At 45.7% G+C, this 24545-nt stretch overlaps 1 protein-coding gene across 3 annotated transcripts; it reads right to left on the bottom strand.

The window, feature by feature from the left end:
• Positions 1-2637: 2637 nt before the first annotated feature.
• LOC121724531 (calcium-independent phospholipase A2-gamma-like) lies at positions 2638-24545 on the bottom strand. 3 transcript variants are annotated; one of them, XM_042111164.1, is made up of 10 exons: positions 24238-24542; positions 22318-23587; positions 20711-20860; positions 18179-18330; positions 17948-18042; positions 15477-15648; positions 15121-15178; positions 14725-14919; positions 6626-6821; positions 2638-4706 (listed from the first exon to the last, which is right to left on the bottom strand). In XM_042111164.1, exons 2-10 carry the CDS (start codon positions 23500-23502, stop codon positions 4435-4437), a joined length of 2475 nt encoding a protein of 824 aa, XP_041967098.1. In that variant the 5' UTR covers positions 23503-23587; positions 24238-24542; the 3' UTR covers positions 2638-4434. The 3 variants fall into 3 exon arrangements, with proteins under 3 accessions (XP_041967098.1, XP_041967099.1, XP_041967100.1); XM_042111165.1 differs by having other exon boundaries at positions 24274-24542; XM_042111166.1 differs by lacking the exon at positions 6626-6821 and having other exon boundaries at positions 4453-4706; positions 24238-24545.

Genomic DNA, 24545 nt, shown 5'->3' with positions numbered 1-24545 from the left:
TTTTTATCTGAAGCGGTTGGGAATGTCACAAAGGTTTCCATGACAGCACTCAAACCACTTTTGATTGACAGCTAAACCCAAAATGGGCCAGAAAATCTCTCCTTTCATGAGCCCTTTCAAAAGGACCCTTCAACAAATATTTCAAAGCATCTAAAACAATGTTCAAACCATAAAAAATGGCACTCTTTTCACTAGGATGATATATTAGTTTTGACCGTGTGTTTAATTCATTGGTCTTCATCAATACTGACCGTAGGCATTGGTCTTCATCAAATAGTGACCCTTGGCAATCTAATCACTGTATGTCTGGCTTCTGTGAATGCAGTGTTTGGAACAAAAACTTCAAAAGATAAGATACACTCTTGAAAAGTTCTACCTGGAAGTCCAAATCAGATGTCTGATGCTGCAGTTTGCTACGGAACAACTCGGCAGATCGATGGAATCTAGCAGGAGAGAGAGAGAGACTGCACTCCTCAAATAGTTTCATTCCAAGCACTCACAGAACGCCTGTGTGTTCTGCCTCATTATTTCTCCCCATATGGATTGCAGCACTTAAGTCAATACAGCACACACACACACACACACACACACAGTCCCTGCAACATTGCTGCAATACTGCCAGGGCAGCACTTAGAGCCAATCAGCAAGAGTGCTTTCAAAGACATCAAGTCAGCAGTTATAGATCATTATGACAGTTTGTGTCAGTTTGCATCATAAAAATGCACAGCTGCCGTACCTTTGGCAAACTCTAAATCTCACTAATATGGGCCCTTTTCCACATACAGCATACGCTCTGAAAACACAACCACATCACACTACTAATACTACACTATTAGTGCTGCAACAACCATTTTCTGACATTACACTGACTACTGATGCATATGCAATAGCTAAATTGTTTCCCCATGAATGGTATTATATAGCTACTTATTATGAATGCTAATGTTTCACTGCCCATTTCAGAGCTTTCATAGAGTGACATCAGTTCACCTGAATCAAGCCAATACAGACCCCTCGCGTCAGCATCTGGGCGTCTACGCCGGAGTGTTTATCTGAGGTCGTCAGGGTGACACAGGAGTGAACATTCTCACTCATCCTTCCTCACCTGTAGGGCAACGGTAAAGAGTTCCATTGTTTTGGTCTACAGTTGTCTCCTTTAAAGAGAACCCTGAGCCACTGTGTTAAGAACGAAAGAATGTGGCCTTCTGGGATGCAGACAGCATTTCCCAAATCTGTCAGAGTGTGCCGTCTGTCATAAAACAGCTAGCATTGCCTCCGGTGAAGCAGTGAGACTTCACATTTCATTTATCAGTCACATGCCGACACGCACACACAACACACAGAAAACACACACACAGTGAGGTCATGATTTCCACTGGTAAAATATGAAGTGCTGTCTAAGCACTGTCAAATAATCCAAACATTATTTAGTCTGGGCAGGAAATAGCTTTGCAATCATTTTTGTCCTAACAGCAAAGCTTTCCCTTTGATTCCCTTTTACTGTGAAAGCCTCTAGAAAATGTCCCCTCCCCATATAATCTCACTGTGAAAGCCTCTAAAAAGTGCCCCCTCCCCATATAATCTCATTTGTAAAGGACCCGACAGAGATGGAACAGACCGCTGGGATTCAGCTTTGAAACATGAGAATTGATAAAGTGAGCAGGAAAACAATAGCTGACGGTGTTAAATCTGGACCCTTTCAAGAGAGTTCCATTATCAGCATCATAGTGGACCCACAAGAGAGTTCCATTATCAGCATCATAGTGGACCCTTTCAAGAGAGTTCCATTATCAGCATCATAGTGGACCCTTTCAAGAGAGTTCCATTATCAGCATCATAGTGGACCCTTTCAAGAGAGTTCCATTATCAGCATCATAGTGGACCCTTTCAAGAGAGTTCCATTATCAGCATCATAGTGGACCCTTTCAAGAGAGTTCCATTATCAGCATCATAGTGGACCCTTTCAAGAGAGTTCCATTATCAGCATCATAGTGGACCCTTTCAAGAGAGTTCCATTATCAGCATCATAGTGGACCCTTTCAAGAGAGTTCCATTATCAGCATCATAGTGGACCCTTTCAAGAGAGTTCCATTATCAGCATCATAGTGGACCCTTTCAAGAGAGTTCCATTATCAGCATCATAGTGGACCCTTTCAAGAGAGTTCCATTATCAGCATCATAGTTGGCCCCACAAGAGAGTTCCATTATCAGCATCATAGTGGACCCTTTCAAGAGAGTTCCATTATCAGCATCATAGTGGACCCTTTCAAGAGAGTTCCATTATCAGCATCATAGTTGGCCCCACAAGAGAGTTCCATTATCAGCATCATAGTTGGCCCCACAAGAGAGTTCCATTATCAGCATCATAGTTGGCCCCACAAGAGAGTTCCATTATCAGCATCATAGTTGGCCCCGCAAGAGAGTTCCATTATCAGCATCATAGTTGGCCCCACAAGACTTCCGTATTAACATTCCATATGTTATATGTTGCAGAGGAAGTCGATTGGGAACCAAATAGAACGTTCAAGCATTGTTTTTGTTTGTTTGTTTGTTTTTGTTTAAAGGGTCTATAATGTACATGTGAACAATGGGGGTTGCAATTACTGGTGCAATAAAACAGATATCAAAGGCAGTGAATCAAAGGTAAAATTTTAATGGATACACTCTTCACATGGCAGGTTGAAGGGCATGGAAAATCAATCTGGCTGGCAAACTAAAAACAAACTTTTAATGATCACCACCACCGTATTGCTTTCAGTCCAACAAGACATGACTAGAAGCACATCAGAATAAGAACTTTGTCCTTCCTTATTAAAACACCAACCTTCTGTGCAGCATTTTCCTTTTTTCTTTCTCCATGAAAGTCTGAGTAGCTACAGTCCCTGACAGTTCTTAAAACCAAAAACCAATAGGTAGCAGCGTATACCCCAGTCAAAGCTCAGAGGCTTGTGGACACACAAAGACGCACTTCACGACTGGGTGAGGTTGAGAATCTGGGCACAAGAGGTGTCACTGGATAAAAGTGCTTGCTTAATGTTCCCTAAGATTTATCTACAGTGAATTCTCTATTCAAATGTATTGCACCCAAAACCAAAACATCCAAAAATGTAGTCAGGAAAGCACTAACTTTTGCTATTCAGAAATCTAGACTACTAGAAGCACTAACAATAAATATCTGCAAATGATCACAACTTGGTTTTGAAACTATTATTTCTATGATTATTGCAGTCAATGAACACGATGGACACTAATAATGGAGTCAGTGCATCATGCCTTCTCTCTATAGAAATCTCCAATACTGTGGGTGGACACAGCAATCCCTGTTATAGCCGATCCTTGTTCAATCTTATCTGAACTGCGCAAATCTAAAACCACATAAAGCAAATATAGCAATGGGTCAACTCCGAGCTCTTATCACGGCATGCCACCTACACTTCTATTTCTTCTGCTAAAAGAAACGCATGCACATATTGCATGTGAAAATTGTTTGAGCGGTTAAATCTCTTCCACTTTGACAGTGTATTGTATCAGATCATTAATTTATTTAGCAAACATAAAGTGGAATTAATCACGTTGAAATGAGTGAACTGTAAGCACAGCATTCCATCATCTTTGGTTGAGCCCAAGGATTTAGGAGACGTCAAGTCCACACATTACATGCATCCTCAGACGCAATCAAGTAAAATCATGTCCTCCTGACGACCTTCCTTTAACTTTAAATCGTGTCGATAAAACTGACAGTGTTCAAGTAAATATTTGACGCATCATCATCTAAAACAAGCATCTGCAGCTAGTCCTATTCTCCCACTCTAAAATCAAACGATGAATAAATATGGGCCGAGGTGATAGTGGTTGTGGTTATGTACTTCAAATAAGAATGCTTTAAAAAAATAAGTGCTTACTTGGCACTTCTCTTGACAGCACCTCGATACAGTTCAGTTGTTAACACCACATCTATGTGCAGTTCAAGGAGCACCTCAGTGGAACATGTGCAGCCAGTAAAGCTGCTGCAGCAGCATCCTCCTCTGCAGCTGCCTTTGAAATTCAAGTCCATCCATATCTGCAGCAAACCCCCCCCCCCCCCCAAGTGGGATCGTAGTACTCGGACACTGTAATGAGGACGCCACAGCTGCTCAGGTTCAATTAGCTAGCAACTCGCTCGAGTTGAAATAATGAACACATAAATACACTACCTGCTAAGGTAAAGATAGCTTTGCACTGCACCGCTAAGAGTCTTTGTAGTGGGTCCGGGAGACCCATCTTTAGCTCAGTGCAGTGTAGCCAACATAAAGATGGCATGCGTTACATCCTATTAATGCTAGATTTCAGCTTAGACTATGGGGACTGTGTAGTGTGTGTGTGATCATGCTCAGTGAGGGGCTATTATGGCTGGAGGTGGTGGTTGAGGTGGGGTAAAACAATCCAGAGAAGGTTCTAGAGTCTAGAGAAGGGCACGTGGTCGTACATGTCCACCTTGAGCTTGGCCCAGTCGGCGAGGCGCTGCGCGGGACTCTTGTCCCGCGTGAGGAAGCGGGCGGCCTTGCAGAGCTTCTCCTCGTTGCGCTCCAGGTAGCGCAGGCCCTCGGCTTGCAGCAGGCTCAGCTTCTCCTGCCGGCTCTCGTCCAGGCTGATCTCCTCGGGCATGTGCGGGTTGAAGCGGAAGTAGGTGTTGGCCGGAAGCAGCTCGTCCAGCATGGTGTGCACCTCTGGGACGAGAGAGACAGCAGAGGGTTAGCATGGTGTGCACCTCTGGGTTAGCATGGTGTGCACCTCTGGGTTAGCATGGTGTGCACCTCTGGGTTAGCATGGTGTGCACCTCTGGGTTAGCATGGTGTGCACCTCTGGGACGAGAGAGACAGCAGAGGGTTAGCATGGTGTGCACCTCTGGGTTAGCATGGTGTGCACCTCTGGGTTAGCATGGTGTGCACCTCTGGGACGAGAGAGACAGCAGAGGGTTAGCATGGTGTGCACCTCTGGGTTAGCATGGTGTGCACCTCTGGGACGAGAGAGACAGCAGAGGGTTAGCATGGTGTGCACCTCTAGGACGAGAGAGACAGCAGAGGTTGTGGGAAACCATGTGGGGTTCACAAGCTTCAAGCTGTTTAAAACTTTACTGATGATTTACTCAGATAAGCCCATCTAGCCCAGCTGTCCAAACACAGGCGTTCATGCTGCGTTTCTCCATTTAGCTAACTGCTACATTTTCAGAGCAACAGGCAAAAGCAGTTATACTGCACCACAGGCACATACATAGCAAATAAACAAATCACACAAATTAGTGACATTTCCAGAGTGCTTTTAACACTCAGCCCTCGGCGTTAAACTATTCAGCTATAATCAAACTAAATCTCCTCGCAGTATAATTAAGCAAATTACATAAACACTTTGACAAGTACATTTTAATGGTATCAAATTGAAAACAAATTGAAAATCCAAAGACCTAAATGCTTGTGTGTTTTCTTTTTGGGTCATTTTTTTTTTCAATCAAGCATTCAAGTGAAGAGACACACACACACACACACACACACACACAGACACACACACACACGTGATATTTCAGACCACACAGAGAGCACGGAGTGTCTCCAGCGCTGCATGAAGTGGCGTCTGAGCAGCACACACACAGACAGACAGGCCTGGCGTTTCAGCAGGGCCAGAGGTGCTGCTGTTTGTGGCCCATGAACTGAGACCGGCCACCAGCAGGCCCAGGCCCCTCACCTGCTCTCCCCTTACATCTAGGGTCACCGATCCAATCACGGCACGGTCATCCGTGGCAGAGCGGTGACCACGCTGCCTCCTCGGGAAATCTTCTGCCTAATCACGCACTAAATGACCCTCGACAGCAAGAAATCCACTTCACTTGCTAAAGAGCCCCGAGCCAGCGACGCTTGCTGCATCGTATGTCCAGTAATTGCTCCTTGATTACAACCTGCCTTATAGCCTTTTTATCTTGAAACATACACGGATTAGTTCCATGCGAACATCTTAAATCAACGTGTCGTGACTGAGCTCTGCTACAAATCAAGAGTCAGGGATGTGAGGAGTGTACACGCGAGAGGCTGTGGGCTGGGTCTATGAGCTGGGTCTGTGGGCTCTGTGAGCTGGTCGTGGGCTCTGTGGGCTCTGTGAGCTGGGTCTGTGGGCTCTGTGAGCTGGGTCTATGGGTGTTGCTACACAGAGACAGGAGAGACGCAACCTTCCTCCACATCGGCCCTCAACTGAGAGATGGATATGTGTGGGAGCCTCTGCAATCTGCTGTGTGGTCTCAGAGAGAGAGAGAGAGAGAGAGAGAGAGAGAGAGAGAGAGAGAGAGAGAGAGAGAGAGAGAGAGAGAGAGAGAGAGAGAGAGAGAGAGAGAGAGAGACAGAGACAGAGGGGGACTTCTGCAGAGATGGAGAGAGAAAGAGGGAGGCCAAATCCGGGTGTTAAGCTGCGATTTATAAATAACTCCTGTGATTACGCAGCGGGGGAGCAGTTTAATCCCAAACTCAGGAAGTCCGAGCCGAAGGCACACACACAGACACATAGACACAAACACGCACACAACTGGGTCAAACTTTACTCGGCTGTTTTTCAGCTGCGGTGCAAGGACGTCTCTAGCCCGGTGTTGTTTCTGCTCACCCACCTTCAGTGTCGGTGGCGCTGCTGATGATGTTGGTGAGCTTGGTCTTGAGGCTGGTTTGGGTGGCGTTGTTCTTGCCCACCGTCTCGAAGCGCCCGGTGCCCAGGGAGACGACGCACTGCAGCGGGGTCTTGGGCCAGAGGCATCTGCACTCATGGATGGCCAGGGCGGTGGGGTTGTTGATCAGCAGCCCTCCATCCTGCTCAGAGAAAGGAAGGAAGGAAGCGACGCTTAACTCCGAGTACAGCAAAGGCCTTTCCCTCTCAGCAGTTTATATGGCCGAGAAGCCGCTGGAGACCATAAACAAGCTGCGGTGGAATGTCACTAGCAATACATGAGTTTTGTTTTTACAAAATTGCTCAACATTTCAAAATACTGTGGTTGAGCAAAACATTCTGGTGTCTCCAGAAGAAGCTAACTCTATTTAGTCTGTCCCAGGAGCCGCCTGTATGGCATACTCGCGTCGCTTCACGCTCGATTTTGCATTGACGCTTCATGTCTTGCCCTCAGCAGTGCCCTGAAGTAAACAGTGCTAAAACCCAACAGCGGCCGGGATGCTAAAACCCAACAGCGGCCGGGATGCTAAAACCCAACAGCGGCGGGATGTGGTGTTATTCTGCTGTGAATCCAGCACTGATGAAAGGAACTCTAATGTGGCGCTGTGCTCGTGTACCAACACTTCACTGTGAGGCCGCATTAGACATGAAGTGCTCCAGAGGCACCATGAGAGCGACCTCAAAGACAACCACCCCGCTACAGAGGCAGGGCGAAGATGCAGACGGCATTAAGGCATATACGAGAGATAGAGGGGAGAAAAGGTGATGAAGACAAGCTAGAAAACAAAAGAGAGCAAGAACGGGCGAGAGCGAGACAGAGCGAGAGAGAGAGAGAGACGAGCAGACAGAGAGATGCCTTAAGGGGTTCCTGGCCCCATCTTTTTCTCTCCCTGCTCAAGCATTGCTGAGGTATAATGAGAGAGGCCCTATGCGCAGATCGATGTGCGGCTGGTGAGCTCAGCTGCAGGTCTCCACGCAGCAGGCCACACACACACACACACACACAGACGGCCAGGGACTCATCATGCTGGAGGAACGTCTGGCCTGAGAAATGGAGTCTCCGCCTCAAGGCTCTCATGGGGTGGTGGAAGGGTGGAGAGGGGAAAAATGAGGGAGAATTGAAAACGATGGGGCAGGGGAGGCAATAACATTAATGCCCCCCCCCCCCACGCCCGATGGCATCGGAGCCCAAATGAATTTGGCTCTAAAGAACAGGCCCGCCTCTCAATTTCATCCCCATCTTGGGCTAAAGATGGGGCATGTGGTTTCCAAATCCTCAGAGATGAGACCCAGCCCAGATAAGAGAGCCACACCACCACTTTCCCTGCCTGTTGCCTTTACACAGACATTGGGAGGTGGTGGTCATGGATACATGGTATTGCACAATGACTACTAAGGTGGAGGAAAAAGTGCAACTGTATAAATATAATCCAACAATAGATTTATCCACTTATTTCAGATTTAATCCTAATCACCATCTCAATTAAGCCTCTTACGGAGTTCTCTTTCTAATAAGACACAGAAGCATGCAGCTACTGACAAAATAAAAAACATTTTGTTGAGTGCTGAGCTCTTTTAAGCGACATAGCAATTGCTCTCCATTTTGTGTGAATTATTCAACACAGATCCCAATCATTTTAATGGAGACAGCGGTCTTGTGCAGAAAGCCTCCGACATAGCACTCAGTCATTAGGACTCCAGCCTGCAGAAAAGTCAGAGACTGCAGCATCACTCCGGAGGCAGCGGGTTGGTGAGGTGACGCCTGTGTCGCCGTGCTTCTGTGACTCTCCTGCCCGTCTGAGCCGTGTAGCGGTGGCGGTGATTCGCCAGATGGACCGCGGCTTGGTACGCCAGCTAATGGGGAATCATGGGAGAGGAGGAGACTTCAGGAGACCTCCTCCGCCTGAATGACAAGCAGTCAGCGCTTCTCTCATCCCTCTCCTGAACAGTCACTCTGTGGCCTTAGCTTTGGGCTATTTAAGGCCAATTTAGAGCCAAACCCTGACGGAAATGCAGGCAGCAGAGTCAATGTCCTCTTCATGAGGAGGCAGAAAGGTGGCTTGTTGACAGGAGAGCACCTATACCTGACTTTCCCAGCTCTTTAAGAAAAACTCAGAGCCTCAGACAACTGCACACGAGGCAAATGAGAGAGCTTGAAAAAACTCGACGTGACTAAAGTCTTAATGTTTAATGGCTGCTTGTCTACAAGCAGCACGTTCATTGAGATCAATTGCTCATTTGAGGAGGTCATTTCTGAACAGCTGCAAGATTCAAACGCGCCTCTGTGAGAGACACACAGATGAAGAATGCAAGTAAACAAGAAAGACAGAGTGTCTGAGAGTTTACTCAATGACTTTTTGATAGAGCCATCTCATAACAATGTGGCCCTTGGCTCTCTTTTTGGGCACATTTGTATCTTGCCTTAAGGGATCTATAACTGGACAGCAGCCACTTCCTTTGCAGGAGGGGCTGATCTTCTAAGACTACGGCACATTTGGATGGAGGTGGCAGAGTTTAGGGGGTGAGGGTCAACTTTGAAACAATGATCTACTTAGGGTAATCTGCACAAGTGTTTGCCACACACAAACCCCAACCTAAGCTGCCCATCAAACTCTCAGCATGATGCAGGCCATAGGTGGTTTCCTTCCAAGAGGATTTGCAGTCCTAATGCCACTCTCACTTAAATGGTTGAGCTGCACAGCCAAAAACTCTGTACACTTGCGGATCAGCATGCCTGAAGACATGTTAGCAAACCCTACTGAGGCACACTGTCACCACCCCTCCCCACAGCTTGAGGCAAGTATGAGCCTTTGATACATAGCGTCAGAGCCACTGCTATTTAGTGATTAAAAAATAGGGCAGTAAAAGAAAACCAGTGTGTTTATCCTCCACCTTCCTGCTTGGACTAATTGCTGAAATAGACAGATCCTTGGCCTACCCCTTAGGCACTTACCAATGGTTCCATAATCAGCCTCTTTAATTTCCTCTGGTCTCACTAAAGCGAGATCTCAATTAATTAGGCTGTTCCACACTACACCTGTGGGACCTGGCTCCAGCAGGAAGCTTCAGTCATTAAGATATATGCTATGATCACAATGATCCATCCTACACGCTTCAAGACTTTGTGTTTAAACTAGTGTGGTTAGAGATGTCTCCGCTGGTAATTCATAAGAATTCAAAATAGACTTGTTTTAAAGTAAAAAGTCTATAGACAATAGAACAAAGTCAATGCATCTATATTTGCAGGAGCATGCTCCAGGAAAATTTAGCAATCCAGTCAACCCTGAAAAGATTCAAGGGGCGAAAATGTGGCTTCGTTGACAGAGAAGGAAAAGCGTGAGATGTCATCACTGTGGCTGGTTGTCACTAATGAAAGCCATTTCATGGCTCAGGGTACATAATCGGCAGCAAACCCTGATAGCCAGCCAAGCCTGGAAGTGAGGAGAGCGCCTCTTCAACCCCTCTCTCCCGCTCCCTATCGGCCCCCTCCCCCCACACCATGTGTACAGAGAGGCCTCTTTGAGGTCTGGGGAAAAGGGTTTTGAGGAGGACCAATTACAGCACAAAGGACAGAGGTCTTCTCAAACCCACACCAGCGCCACTGCCCGACTCAAACTGTATAAACTGAGCCTCCGTTAGCAATTAGTGCCCAACCTTTCCCTTCTCTCTTCATGCCTTTGGACTGAGCTTGGCAAGGAAAGGTTCGCCTATTGCCATGCTTTACAAAATGCGGAATGACCATTCCCAGGATCAGCTTTATATAATACAGCGATAATAGGATGTTTCTGCACAAAATAAAGCCATTGTTTGGGAACTTGAATTGGCTTGGCATGAATTTGTAAACACAAGGTTGAACCGCTTCCTAAGAACCAGACTTGAATTTCCCCTGGGGATCAATAAAGTATCTATCTATCTATCTATCTGACTGAACCTCATCAACCAAAATGCTAACATTCTGAGATGCCAAGGTGGCTCCCTCCGAGAGCACAGATCTGATGAAGCAGAGCCTCCTAAACACATTCCTAGCAATCAACCCAAAGCGGTTTCTTCCTAAATGCCTAAGTATGATGGACATCTCAGGCTCGCGCCTTGTCATGACCGGAGGTCTCCACGCCATATTATGGAATTACCCCGACGGCTTCTCCTTCATAACCTTTGACCCTGGTTGCCAAAGGCTCGTAATGAGGTTCAAGTTGCCATTCCGGCCACAGAATGGAAGGGGGTCCCATCTGCCTGAGAGCCACAGACACTGCCCTCAGGCAGGAGAGGCAATGGCGGGCTGTGTTCTGGCCACCCTGGTGGGCTGTAGCACACAACATTAAAGCAGTGAATCATTCTTGGCTGTGTCGCCCAACTCGGATCAGGGAGGAAGCCCACAATCCCAGAGCCTTCCGGCCGTCTTGCTAGCTCACACCATGTTGAAAGCCAGGAAATGCAGCTCTCCTTCAGACTTCAGCCACCAGTGCTGCCAAGCAACAGTCCAAGCAACACACATATCTGACTTTCTCCAACTTTTGACCATCTCTATAGAACTTTTTATTTATTATTTTTGATTTCTCCTCCATCTATCTACCCATGTCCTTGATTGCCTAGCCTTTAATTTTACACCTTCAGTGTTTCCCATAAGTTGACTAATCTGTGGCTGGGGGCCACGAAATCATTGAGCTGTGCTTTTCACGCTTGCAGCCTTTCCTTGCCCCGGCCACTCTCTCTTGTAAGAGCCCGCTGCCCCTCCTCTGCATGTGCATTTAACAAAATATTCACGATTGTTGTTGCCACATAGAAGCATTGCATAGAACACGGCAGGCTAAATTGCTATTAAATCTGCTTAGCATCGTGACCATGCTGTGCAAATTTGTTCAAAACTGCTACATTAAAGTTAACTCTACTTAGTTTGGTCTCCTCAATGTACTACGATGAGACCTTAGCAAAGTTATGCAATCAAGCAGCATCTCAAAGCTAACGTTAGAATACTGTTTGGATGTTGAGTTTAGCATGCTTACAGCTGTTTGTCAACTTCGTTATTCATGCAGGGCTCATTTTATTGACTCTGACACTGAATGTTTGCAAAATCCAGATGTAAATGGAAAAGTGTTTTCCAATACTCAAAAGTGCTTGTCCCAAGAAGAAGTACGAACCGTTATTTGAACTAACTACGTTATGAATTGCATCCCCACATCAGCAGCGTTTTAACTGTGTTAATGTTAATTGCAAGGATTCCCTCACAAACGTCGTCTTAAAAAGTGACTCAATTAGACCTACAGTATACACTACTGAACTGAATGCTACCTCTGACTAAGAATGCATTACTTTGCACTTGTATAGTCTTTATTTTGGAATCTTAAGAGCAATAAACATATATTCCAATGTTAAGGAATTTGTGTTTTTTTCATTCAGATATGTAAATCAACATGTATAAGTTGCTATTAGTCAATTAATGGGGAGATAATCAAATCGAAATCGAATCGGACTGAAAAAATTAATCATTAGATTAATCGATGCATCGAGAAAATAATCGCTAGATTAATCATTTAAAAAATAATCGTTTATCCCAGCCCTACCCAAGATGGACACCTACTTGTACATATAACCTGTCCAATAATAAACAACACAACAGCTTTCGTAATTTGGCACTCAGACTGCTGCTCAAGTAATAAGAGGCTGCCACCACATATTATGTGTGTGATGAGCAGTAGTAAGCCTGGCGGTGCACTACAACCTGACATCATTCATTCGCCACTCAAGAGCGAGGGCACAGTAACGTCCCGATTCCTTCGGGTTGCCTTGGCAGGGCTCCATGGCAACCATTGAAATCCCGGCTTCTCCATGCGGCCCTGGCAGGAGCACAGTGCTTCACTTCCTCCAACCGCTGGTCATTCAGCATGGGCACTGGCGAGTGACTCGATTTATAATTCTAAATCACAACTTGTGAGCCACTGAATGGACGTGGGCTTTTTCAAGGGGACGCTGAACAATTACTGTGAAAAAAGATGTTGAAAGAGATTGTTCAAAAAGTGTCACTCCACTGCACCATGGCCCATCCTTACTTACTCAACAGAATAGGTTCAACTTCGCATTTATTAGACGCAGATGTTGAAAACAAGCTTTTTACACTGGACACAAAGGGGCCTTTATAGAGCACTAGATGGAAGCGGCGCACTCTGTAGGCGACGGTGGAAAAGGCCACGATGACTCCCTCCACAGAGAATCCTTACATCATCGAGCCGAAGATATGGCTATGCTTGGCTGGACCAGTGCCATTTTTTCAGGGAAGAAAGCCTTAGGGACACTGGATGCTGAGGACATGGAGCCTTTGCTTGTAAAGGGAACTCGCTGTCTTTCATGGATGCGTACACCGTGGAGCTAAACGCCTGGGCGAGGTGGCGTGGGAAGAGGGGGGCACCCAACAGCCGGCTGACATGCCAGCCTGAACACCCTGAATAAGAGAAGGACAGGGAGGGGGAGTCCAGCCTGGCAGAACAGACGACACGTGGGGCGGGGGTCCGGAGGATGGCCAGAGGGATTCCTGGGAACTGCTCTCCCAAGATGTCTGTGTGTCACTCTCCTTGTGTCTTGTTTGTGAATGAGACGACGGACAAACGAGAAACTCCTCACGTGAGATCATAGGATCTGAGGAGCTATAGCAACAGATTCAGGATAAACACTAGAGTTGCACAAAGTTCAGTCACTGTTTCACCATTTGGAAAACTGGCTGAATAGGGATTTAACTGTGAAGATGTTTTGTGTGAGAGCTCCATTTCACCACAGCATGCTTCTCTGTTCAAAAGACATCATTTGTGACAAACTTCATCTCAACTCTGTTGTGTTCAAAATGTCACAAGCCCGATATGTCAATCATTTGCATCTCTCATGCATCTCTGGAAGAACTGACAAAGAGGCAGCAGAGACCTCTGGGAGATGATCCTCCCTCCACCCGGGAATCTCAGCATCAACCATTCTCTTTCATTCCTCTAGAAGGAACTCCGGTATAGACAAGCATGCTGCTCCTCAATTAAAAGCACCGGCAAACAGCATCACATGCATACAGCATCCCCTCTTTGAAGTGCCACACTCTTCCAAGTCGCTGGAGGAGGGCGCAGCCGGTAATTAACACATCATTAAGCATGTCTGGGTAAAGACTCCTACATGGAAGCCTGAGTGATAGCACATATAGGGTTCCTGTTCCTCAATGTCCAGTGGCGCAGTACAAACAAGCAAACAAACAAACATACAAACAAACAAAGCATTTCAGGCGGCGCAGCGGTGAGCACCAATCAAATCCGCCTGCAAAAAGCACTCAGACATGTTCCCGTCGCTGCCATTTCTCCATAATGAGCCGTTGTACTTCACTGCCGGTAAATAATCTGTGAGCTTCTATTGATCTGTAAAATGCATCGGAGTGGTAAGCTCCATCCTATTGGTTAATTAAGGCAAGGTGGATTATGTTGAGTGTTCCCCTCCATCCCTTCAACAGCAAGATAGCATCCTGACCGTGCGGACAGTAATCCTGGGCTCCATGACTTCCACCCTGCTGATGGGTTTAGTCATGTTCCAGTGATAACGACTCTTCAGAGCGAAAGCACGCGTCATGTGGAGAATCAGCAATTTCTCAAGGACTTCCATATGATATGCAAAATCATAAACCATTCACATGCGTTTTATTTTAAAACATAAATAAAAATAATAATAATAATAATAATAATAATAATAATAATAATAATAATAATAATAACATTGAGCATTGTGAAAATACCACAAAACTGACAGTTTGCATGCAGACAGATTAAGTTCTCTGGAAGGGGCTACACAAATAATTTACCCAGCATGCATCGAAGCTGACCATTCAGGTTTAATCACTCAAAAAGCTTCTCTCCCTCCCCTTCCCGCTTTACAGTGAGGATTAGATAGATAGATAGATAGATAGATAGATAGATAGATAGAGATAGATAGATAGATAGATAGATACTTAATAGTATTAGGTGCCTACCTGATGTAGATCGCCACCCAGGCCAAACTCTTTACAGTGAGGATCAATTAGGTGCCTACCTGATGTAGATCTCCACCCAGGCCAAACTCCTGGAAGTAGCCCGGCGCGGCGGACGAGGCGCGGATAGCTTGCCACAGCTTGTACTGGCAGCCCCCTCGGTAGTGGGAGCGGACGCCTGGGGGCATGCTGTAGTTCCGGAACACATACGCCTTCAGGGGGGTCCCGCGATTAACCACAGTGCTCACTGCTGACAACTGGAGCAGGGACACAGCACAACACTGATCACTGAGAGTCTCAGGTCACACACACACACACACTTCCGTCTGAGAGCTTAGGGCTCCTTCTAATTATCAACCACGAGGATGTGTCTTAAGATGAAAGCAACAATCTTTGTTCTGCAAGATAAACAAAAACTAACTACAAACACAAATTCAGCTTCATAAATCAATTCCCACCTTTGGGCAGTCAGGGCTCCTTGCCGTTTCCACCATGAGATCCAAACCCAGTTTTTCTCTGTGAAAGGAACAGTGGGGATGCAATGTAGTAGTGGCAGCACGATCACATGTGAGAGAAGCGATTCAGACGATCATGATTAAATCTTATGCTATTGATTTAGTTATGTAGTGTTCTAAAAGAGTTCTTTTTAGTTACTGGGTTCTAAGGCTGGCTTGTTATTGATTTAGTTATGTGGTGTTCTAAAAGAGTTCTTTTTAGTTACTGGGTTCTAAGGCTGGCTTGTTATTGATTTAGTTATGTGGTGTTCTAAAAGAGTTCTTTTTAGTTACTGGGTTCTAAGGCTAGCTTGACTCACTTGAGGATGTTCTCCCAGATCTCACTGTCATAGAACGCATGACTCCAGACCATCTTCCCCGTTCCCACTATGACATTTTGTTTGAAGACATCAGAACCCAGCTTCCTGTAGAGTTCCTCACATTCGCTCAGTGGCATCTGAACCACAGCCAGCAAAAAGCCCAGGATAGCACCTAAGGACACGGATACACACACGGATACACACACACACACACACAATAATACAAACAATTATTGAGAAATCACCTTTACAGAGTAGCACTGGCAAATCTGCTTCCCCATTTGCCACCTGGTCAGTCGGCTGCAGGGATGAGAGCTCGAGGCTTAGGATGCAATAACAATGGGGACCATAATTGTCTCATGTACACACTGCAAGGACATTAATTCTATTGCAATTCCCCCAATGGGTTTTTCATTGGCAAGAGGGATAAAGGCAACACATGAATCATCCATCACAGGCTGCCACTGCCTCACATGTCACGGCCGCCTGCCCCTGAATAGATTGCAGCAGACGACTAACTCGCCGCCATTATCTGCTTCCCCCCCCCCTTTCCCCAGGTAGTTCTGCTATAAGGAATTACAAAGTCTATGAGGGGCATGTCCTGCTGCATTTCCAGATCAGATCCCCAAAAGATCTACATGTTATGTAGAGGGTGGTGGCAGGACCCCTCACAGCAGAGAGAGAAGAGAAGGGAGGGAGAGAGAGGGGGGAGAGAGAGAGAGAAAGAGAGAGAGGGGGGGGAAGAGAGAGAGAGAGGGAGAGAGAGAGGGGGTGAAGGAGAAAGAAAGAAAGAAAGAAAGAAAGAAAGAAAGAAAGGAGGATGGCCAGCATGATAAAAAAGAAAGAAAGGTAGCCATCATGATGATAGCGCTCAGACAGATGTGTCCCAGATGTACGCTCAATGCTCAACCACGAAGAAGATTACGCACAGTGTCCAGTTCTCTCAAAGGCTGCACTACAGACTTATGAAAAAGGGCAGGCCAACTGGTACAATACAAGGGCCAAATGATAGCTTCAGAAAAATAGCAGAAGCTATCTTCAATTCTGACAACCACTCATTTTCATCCCATCTTTGACAAGCAATTGCAGTTCACTTGAAGCAGAGGTGGTGATAAGAAAATACACAGTGCCCCCCAGTGGCGGAATAAAGCAGCGCCGCAAATGCCAAAAGATCATGGGGGAGTTGATCACTTTTAATTGAAATGATTTCCTGATTAAACTGATTCAGACAGAGGTAAGTTGAGAAGATGCATTTAAAACATATACTTGTAGAGCCTTTTAATTAAAGTCTGGAGAAACAAACGTAGACCAAATCTCCAAAATCTACATTTTTATAAACAAACCATGAATGTGTTCTGCTATCAGGACTGTGTAACATGGAATACTGAGCACTCATCGTATTTAATGAAACAAAAACCCAAAAGTAAACGGGAAAAGCTTTAGTGGCTTTGGCACCCAAATGGCCACACGGCCCTGACAGCCCTGACAGCCCTGACAGCGTGCATAGGACTAGAGATTAGGGTTTCCACTCTGCGCTGACGTGACAGCATGCACAGGACTAGAGATTAGGGTTTCCACTCTGCGCTGACGTGACAGCTTGCACAGGACTAGAGATTAGGGTTTCCACTCAGTGCTGACGTGACAGCGTGCACAGGACTAGAGATTAGGGTTTCCACTCTGCGCTGACGTGACCGCGTGCACAGGACTAGAGATTAGGGTTTCCACTCAGCGCTGACGTGACAGCGTGCACAGGACTAGAGATTAGGGTTTCCACTCAGCGCTGACGTGACAGCGTGCACAGGACTAGAGATTAGGGTTTCCACTCTGCGCTGACGTGACAGCGTGCACAGGACTAGAGATTAGGGTTTCCACTCTGCGCTGACGTGACAGCGTGCACAGGACTAGAGATTAGGGTTTCCACTCTGCGCTGACGTGACAGCGTGCACAGGACTAGAGATTAGGGTTTCCACTCTGCGCTGACGTGACAGCGTGCACAGGACTAGAGATTAGGGTGCACAGGACTAGAGATTAGGGTTTCCACTCTGCGCTGACGTGACAGCATGCACAGGACTAGAGATTAGGGTGCACAGGTCTAGAGATTAGGGTGCACAGGACTAGAGATTAGGGTTTCCACTCTGCGCTGACGTGACAGCATGCACAGGACTAGAGATTAGGGTGCACAGGTCTAGAGATTAGGGTGCACAGGACTAGAGATTAGGGTTTCCACTCTGCGCTGACGTGACAGCATGCACAGGACTAGAGATTAGGGTGCACAGGTCTAGAGATTAGGGTGCACAGGACTAGAGATTAGGGTGCACAGGACTAGAGATTAGGGTTTCCACTCTGCGCTGACGTGACAGTGGCCTGAAATGGGGCACTGGGAGGAGGACTCATCTAAGGTCAGTGGAGAGTTCTTTTCCAGCATGTGTGTGTGTGTGTGTGTGTGTGTGTAACACATATGTGCAACATACCTGTGCTGACACCACAGATGTAATCAAACAGCTGGTAAATGGGTTTCCCTGTGAGGGCTTCCAGTCTGAGTAACGTCTGCAGGGCAATGAGCCCCCTGGGGTAGTTAGACACACACACACACACACACACAGATACAGACAATGAATGTGTAGAACAGGCCATAATCTTTTACAATTTCCAACTGCTGAGAGTCTACACCAAACACAAAACACACAGTGCTGTGTGCCTACCTTGTGCCCCCTCCATCGATGGACAGCACGCGTATGCCCCGCCCCTTAACCGGGTCAATGTAGCCGACCAATGCCAGGGCCTGCCTGACGGAGGCCTGCAGGGCGGGGTCAGTGGCCTGACGGAGGCGGAGCAAGCACGGGATGGCCTTCTCCTGAAATTACAGCACCATCAACACTTTCAGCTCTCACACCAATGGGCACAAATTATATACTGGACACCAACCAAGAAGGTAGAATCAGAATGTAGAGAATGTAGAATCAAGAAGGTAGAATCAGAACAACAAACGGTATGATTAGGTCATCTTACACTTTTCAAGTTCAGAATACACTTCAACAAAATATTCTGCCCACCTCTGCCATTATGGGTTGGCCTACGGTGTACTCTCCCCTATGCATAGGATACTGCATCATTTACTGATGATATATGTGATGTAGGCTAGATGCCTATTGCACTATTCAGGATAGTGTGACATGTTTAAGCCATGTTATCTCTAAAGCCAAAGGCTAAATGTACAGAGGGCTGATGAAACATATGCATGCACCTGAGATAAGCGAGACCTGGTTTCTTAAAGAGACATTACATCTTAACCCTTAGAACCCTAAGCTGTTTTTAGGGCATTTTCACTACCTTTATTCATAAGGATTTATTCTGGTCATTGTAAGTGCCCACACACATATTATATATTGTTTTTTTCAGCAGAGTCTAGGCTATCCAGATCTGCCATCATTTCATGTATTAGTACTAGCATTGAATTAAAATATAAAAATCATATTATAAAAATTCTTATATTTTGACCTGTATCTCACCACAGCAAGCTCACAGCTCTACATGCATTTCATGTGTGTGTAGGGCTGACTGTCCTGAAACGGGCAATATAATTGCCATGTTGGAGGGATACTCTGGGGCTGAGCAATTCACAGAAATATGTGGTGTGTGATTTACGGAAATAAATGCCATTTTTTATTTAGCGATGAAAAATGACTATTCTGTGCTCCATATATTGTGACACGAACTGATCTGACCTGACTTGACCCAAGTTTGCCTGTTAGCATGTGTGACTATGGTGTATGCACTCATGATTCTTCTCAACTTTTTACTGCATTGCCATTAACAAAGTAAAGGCAAAAAAGGTGTTTCTTTGTTGAACAAATTGGGATGCAATGTGAGCCTTGAATTGGATGCCATGCAGGAATTTGCTAGGATCTCAAAACCGGATTATGAACATATTTTGCCATAGAGAAACACACGATAGCGTTGGATTATAATCCTGCTTTGCCACAAAAACAGACAAAAACGTGGGGTAAGTCCAGCTATATGAAGTTATTATTTTGCTGTCACTTCGTCTGTTTTATAACCCAGAAGGATGTATTTGGTATCAAATGATAGCTCTGTGTCTCCTCTTTCATCTAACATGCGTGGCATATATATCCGATCACGGGTCCGCGAGTAATTACTCCGAGAGTAATAACGATATCCATGGTACCAATGGATAGCCCTGTTTCTCCTCTTTCATCTGATATGCTTGCCATATCTATGCGATCACGGGTTCGCGAGTAATTCAAACGAGAGTAATGGGTGCGCAGGTGAACGCAGAGAAGTATAGACTGTAAATATGATGCAATTTGATTTAATTTCATGATTTTTTTTAATTTTCATACTTGATCGTACAGACAAGTGCGTAGTCTCTTTGGAAAGCCCCACTTCTTCTCCGTCATGCAATAAAGGTTTTATCTCGTTGCGATGAACAGTCGCGGAGCAATGTAACAGAGAAGAAAGGGTGTGTTTTTTGACGCACTTTGCGTCAATCGGGTTCTAAGGGTTAAGAGCCCTACAAAGCCCGGCACAAGAGAAACATATTGACAGTAGGGATTTGAATGACCTCAGCTCATTCTACATGAAAAAATGCTTTCTGGGATTTCCAGTGGAAAGAAAAATACCATGAAAATACCAAGTCTGTAAGACTGTAATGAAGCATATTCCCCCTCCATCACCCACACCCACGAGTCTTTCAGTGCATTGATATGCGCAAGTGGAAACCTGCATTTCTTCAGTTCACCACTAGAATAATCAAACTACTCTACACTCCTTTTTTATATTAAATTACAGGAGAAAATGATTAGAAATTCAAGGTCAAAAGCAGCAATGTCACTTGAAAGAGAACAAAGGCCACTCAACAGTGCAGCCATGCAGATAAGGGCCTTGTCACTTCTGTTCCCACGGCAACACTGACATTTGAGAAGGCATCTGACAGTCACACCACACCAGTATAAATAGAACATTAGCACGCAGTCCCACTCTTCCCAGCACAACAATGCTTTACAACACTGGCCAAGTTTAACAATAGTGCCAAGCAATGTGTTCCACGGTCACGTTTCCTGATAAAATGGTCTTTCCGGAGAGAATGACCAGTGTGACAAGTTTGACATAACACATCACGGTGTGGTGCTACTGTCTGGGGTCATTCATAGGCCTGACATGGCAGGTTTCACGTGTACTCATGTAGCATTCGAGCTAGCGTGCTAGCGTGCTACCTTAACTGCCACTACTCTGGTCTCTGGAAACTCCATCAGGTGGTAGTTGAGGTCCTCCACCCGGCTGATGTAGATTCGTACATCGGTCGCTCGGTGCAAAGCCCGAACTAGTGCTCTGGTCCGATTGTCCACGCTCACCCTGGCAATGATCTGTAAGAGGTATACACAACCCAGTTAATGTGGGACATATAGAACTAGTACAGGGGAACTAGGGAAACAAGCGGCCTCATGTTTGCTTACACAGCCTAATTAGAGATATAACCTCATGTGACTCTGGGAAATGTAGGCCAATGTCATATCAGTATTTAGAGGCAACACAGAGAAGGACAAAGAGTTCACATGTTGTTTTGGTCTGAGAATAACAGGTACAGTTTGTAAATACTTCTCGTCAAGACAACTGAAAATAAAGACCGGCTATACCATACCTGTCAACACTCCCGTTTTTCCCGGGTTTCTCCCATATTTCAAGGTCATCTCATCAATTTCAACCGTTTTGTCATAGACTAAAACCTGGCAACCCAAAACCCAAATAAGGAAGCGGGTGCCGACTGCGCAGCCCGAGTCTCGTCGTAAGCAAGCGGGCTAGTTGAATGGCCTACTCCAGAACTAGCTGTTGTGAAATTGTTGGGAATTTAATTGATTAACACATCACATAAACTGTTATTGAGTGTTGTTGATACACTGAACTTGAGCCCTCGGAACCAAATCTAACAGCTTTGGAGTTTTAGAAGTAGGCTGCAGGCAGGCAGCTGGTGGATACATAACTGGCATGCGTAAGGTAATGGTAAGGTAAAAGCAACGACCGAAATGCAGTGTTGAAACACGTGTATGAAACGTATTAAATATGTAAACACAGATCCGGTATAAACACTGATCATCCACCCCCCCCCCCCCCCCGGAAAATCTCCCGTTTTTGGAAAGCTAAATGTGGACAGGTATGGGCTATACTGTTAGGGCTTATTACATTAATCATAGGCTCATGAATAAGATTGTTATGTGAATTCCATCAAAATAGTAGCCTGGCTAACACCAGACCTCATCTCATTGAGATGGGGTCTGTGTGCATGAGCCGCATATTTATAAACAGAGAGCACTCACTCAACATGTTAGTCTATTAAAAATACTAAAATAAGAACATTTCTAGTAATCAATAGTTTTGTTCATGGACTTCTAAGAAAATGAGTCATTTTCATGTAAAAAATCTATCTTGTCTGAAAGAAAGAAAAGGAGTCACTCTAAATATATTCCAAGACATAGCCATGATGCCCATGGTTTATTTTTAAAGTGAGATTAAATGAACCAGTCCACAAACATATGACCCAACGCCACATGCGGATCATATAACTCTTGCTGGCAAGCCATCTATGGCATGTTACCTCCATAGATTTGGCCTTCCTTTAAGTCCAAGGGATATGTTACTGAGAAACTCTACAGTGTCTTGTTCTGAATTATTGTGATTCTGTGAAAGCACTTGGTTGGCAAATTTAAATACACACTGCTGTCTAACACTTCTACACTTAACAGTTTGTACCATCATGTTGAGCTAGACCAAATCTATTCCATCTCAACCATAATGACCTGGTGAATGGCATGTTTAGATCACTTACCCTCTCTCTCTGCAAGAGAAGCCTTTTGGCCTTTTCTTCAGCAGCCTTCTGTTCCTTGTTCTCAACCATTTTCTTCTCTTTAACAACATCTACTTTAGGGGCAACGTCCTTCTCAGCTTCAACGGCTTTTGCCTCTGTGCGAAACTTAGGAACAAGGGGGGCAATGTAATTCCCCACAAAGGCTTGAACCGAAGGTGCCGAATAGGACAGGTAGTGGCTCAGACCCTTCTTTGGCGAGGGAGGGGTGCTTGGAGAGGGAGGGGTGCTTGGAGAGGCGAGACTGGTTTGGCTGGGAGATAGAGGTGATGCTGTGTGGTCCTTGTTTTGGTCTGGCTCCTCAGTAGTAGGTTGGCTAATGCCATCTCCAAGTTGAAGCTGCTTTTCTTCAGTGTCTGTTGCTCCCTTCGTGGCGCTACCAAAGTATGCGTTGATATGATGGGCTACATAGTTGTAGGTATCGTCCAAATTGACTGCAAAAGTTCCAGGATGAAAAAGTGGAGTGGCTGGTTTAGGGGCAACCTTGCTCTTGGAGCTGATGTCTGCATTGCGAGGAGGAGGCCTTTGATTTGTTTTAGCTTGAGCGGTTGAATCTCCTGGAGGCTTTGGCCTCTTTTCCTCCACTTCGTGGTCAACTGCAGCAGCAACTGTGACAGCCGGTTGAGGGGGCAGCGCGGCGGAGGCTGGGGGGACAGAGGCGGCAGCGGTGGATGCTACGCTCCCCTTCTCTTCCACCGGTGCCTCTTGACTGGACCGGACATCCTTACCCTCTTGGGCGGGTTTGCGCCGTGCTATCTTGGCAAGGAGGTCCGACTGGGTCCCGCTCACTGCTTTTGAGACTGACTCCAAAGTGGTCCTTAGGCGTGACATGCGGTGACTCAGATCGGCGGATCCGCTGAATCTGGACGTGCTGAAGTGGGTGATGCAGGGGTACAGACCAAGTCTCTGTCTGAGAGAGCTAGCTTTGCACAACCATCCCTTGCATACTCGGCTTTTCAGGATCGGAGTGTGCATCCAGCTTAGACGGCTAGCTCTGTGGCCAAAGTGGCATTTTGCATGAGGCTTGTGAAATGGGTTTAGAGCAGCGGAAATTACAATGGTCAGGGGCCTCTGGCCTTGTGTATGCCCCAAGTGGACAGCCCTGTTTAGAGAAAACACACAGGTATCCAGAACCCATCTAACGGTCATGTCTCATGATCTTTTGTGGGCAGTACAGGCTGTGGTGTTCTTGTAACCACGAACATCATTGTGTCATTTCAACTAAACCAAACATCTGGAAGAAACAGAAAACACATTTACAGATCAGCATCATACGTTACATTCAACTCTTGCTCTCTCTCATGAAAGAATGACGTTGTGCTAATGATAATTAGGCGTTGCCTGACTTTACGTTACATAACCGACAGCACCTGTCAACCTTGTAGAAAATCTTAACCAAGTTAACCGTTAACCGTTCAGTCTACAAACTTTGAAGGCGGGATTAAGATAATGACTGAACGGCACCTGCGCTCTGTCGGTTTACATAAAACATTAAATACATACTAAAATAATTCAGATGCACAGCATTTCTGTACGACTTAAAATAACACATTTTCTTAAAGCTGTAATGCTAGCTAGCAAGCAAGCTGAGAGTAACACAACAGCGAGGTAACGTTAACACACAACTGGTGTTGAGACTAAATAGCTATAGTAACGTTAATGTTAGTGTTTAGGACTGTGAAGATTGTTAACGTCGTTTGACTATAGTATACTTTCCGGAGTCTTTATAGAGGGCTACAAAGCGGCAACAGCAGAACACAGAAGGCAAGTTTATGTGTATTTAGCAGTTAGCAATCCGTTACCTACGCACGAGTTAGGGACACAAGAACAGGTTTAAGCGAGTAACTAATATTTAAAAAAGAACACTTTAATGAAGTTACATACCAGAAAATGTATATGTGTTTAATTGCATCCATTTACCAAAATATGGTAAAGTCGATTCAAACTCACAGCTTCTGTCAAACGTTTGTGGGCTAGCTAGCTAGGTCATTGCGGTAAGAATGCTTCCCGTGAAGTAAAAACAGAAAAACATTGATCACGTGCTTGGGCTGCGAGGTTGGATTGGCTTCTGGCAGTCTGCCCCTACAATTTCACGTGGTTATTGGTTGAGGGTGAACGACGGATCATTGGCCGGCCTACTTCTGTGAAGTCTCTCTTCAGTCATGCACGGGTTGGAGTTCTCCGAAGTGCTA

The sequence above is a fragment of the Alosa sapidissima genome, chromosome 11, assembly GCF_018492685.1.
Source record: "Alosa sapidissima isolate fAloSap1 chromosome 11, fAloSap1.pri, whole genome shotgun sequence".
NCBI classification, from domain to species: Eukaryota; Metazoa; Chordata; class Actinopteri; order Clupeiformes; family Clupeidae; genus Alosa; species Alosa sapidissima.
Note: the sequence above shows the minus strand (reverse complement) of the source record. Positions and strands in the feature narration are given on the sequence as shown.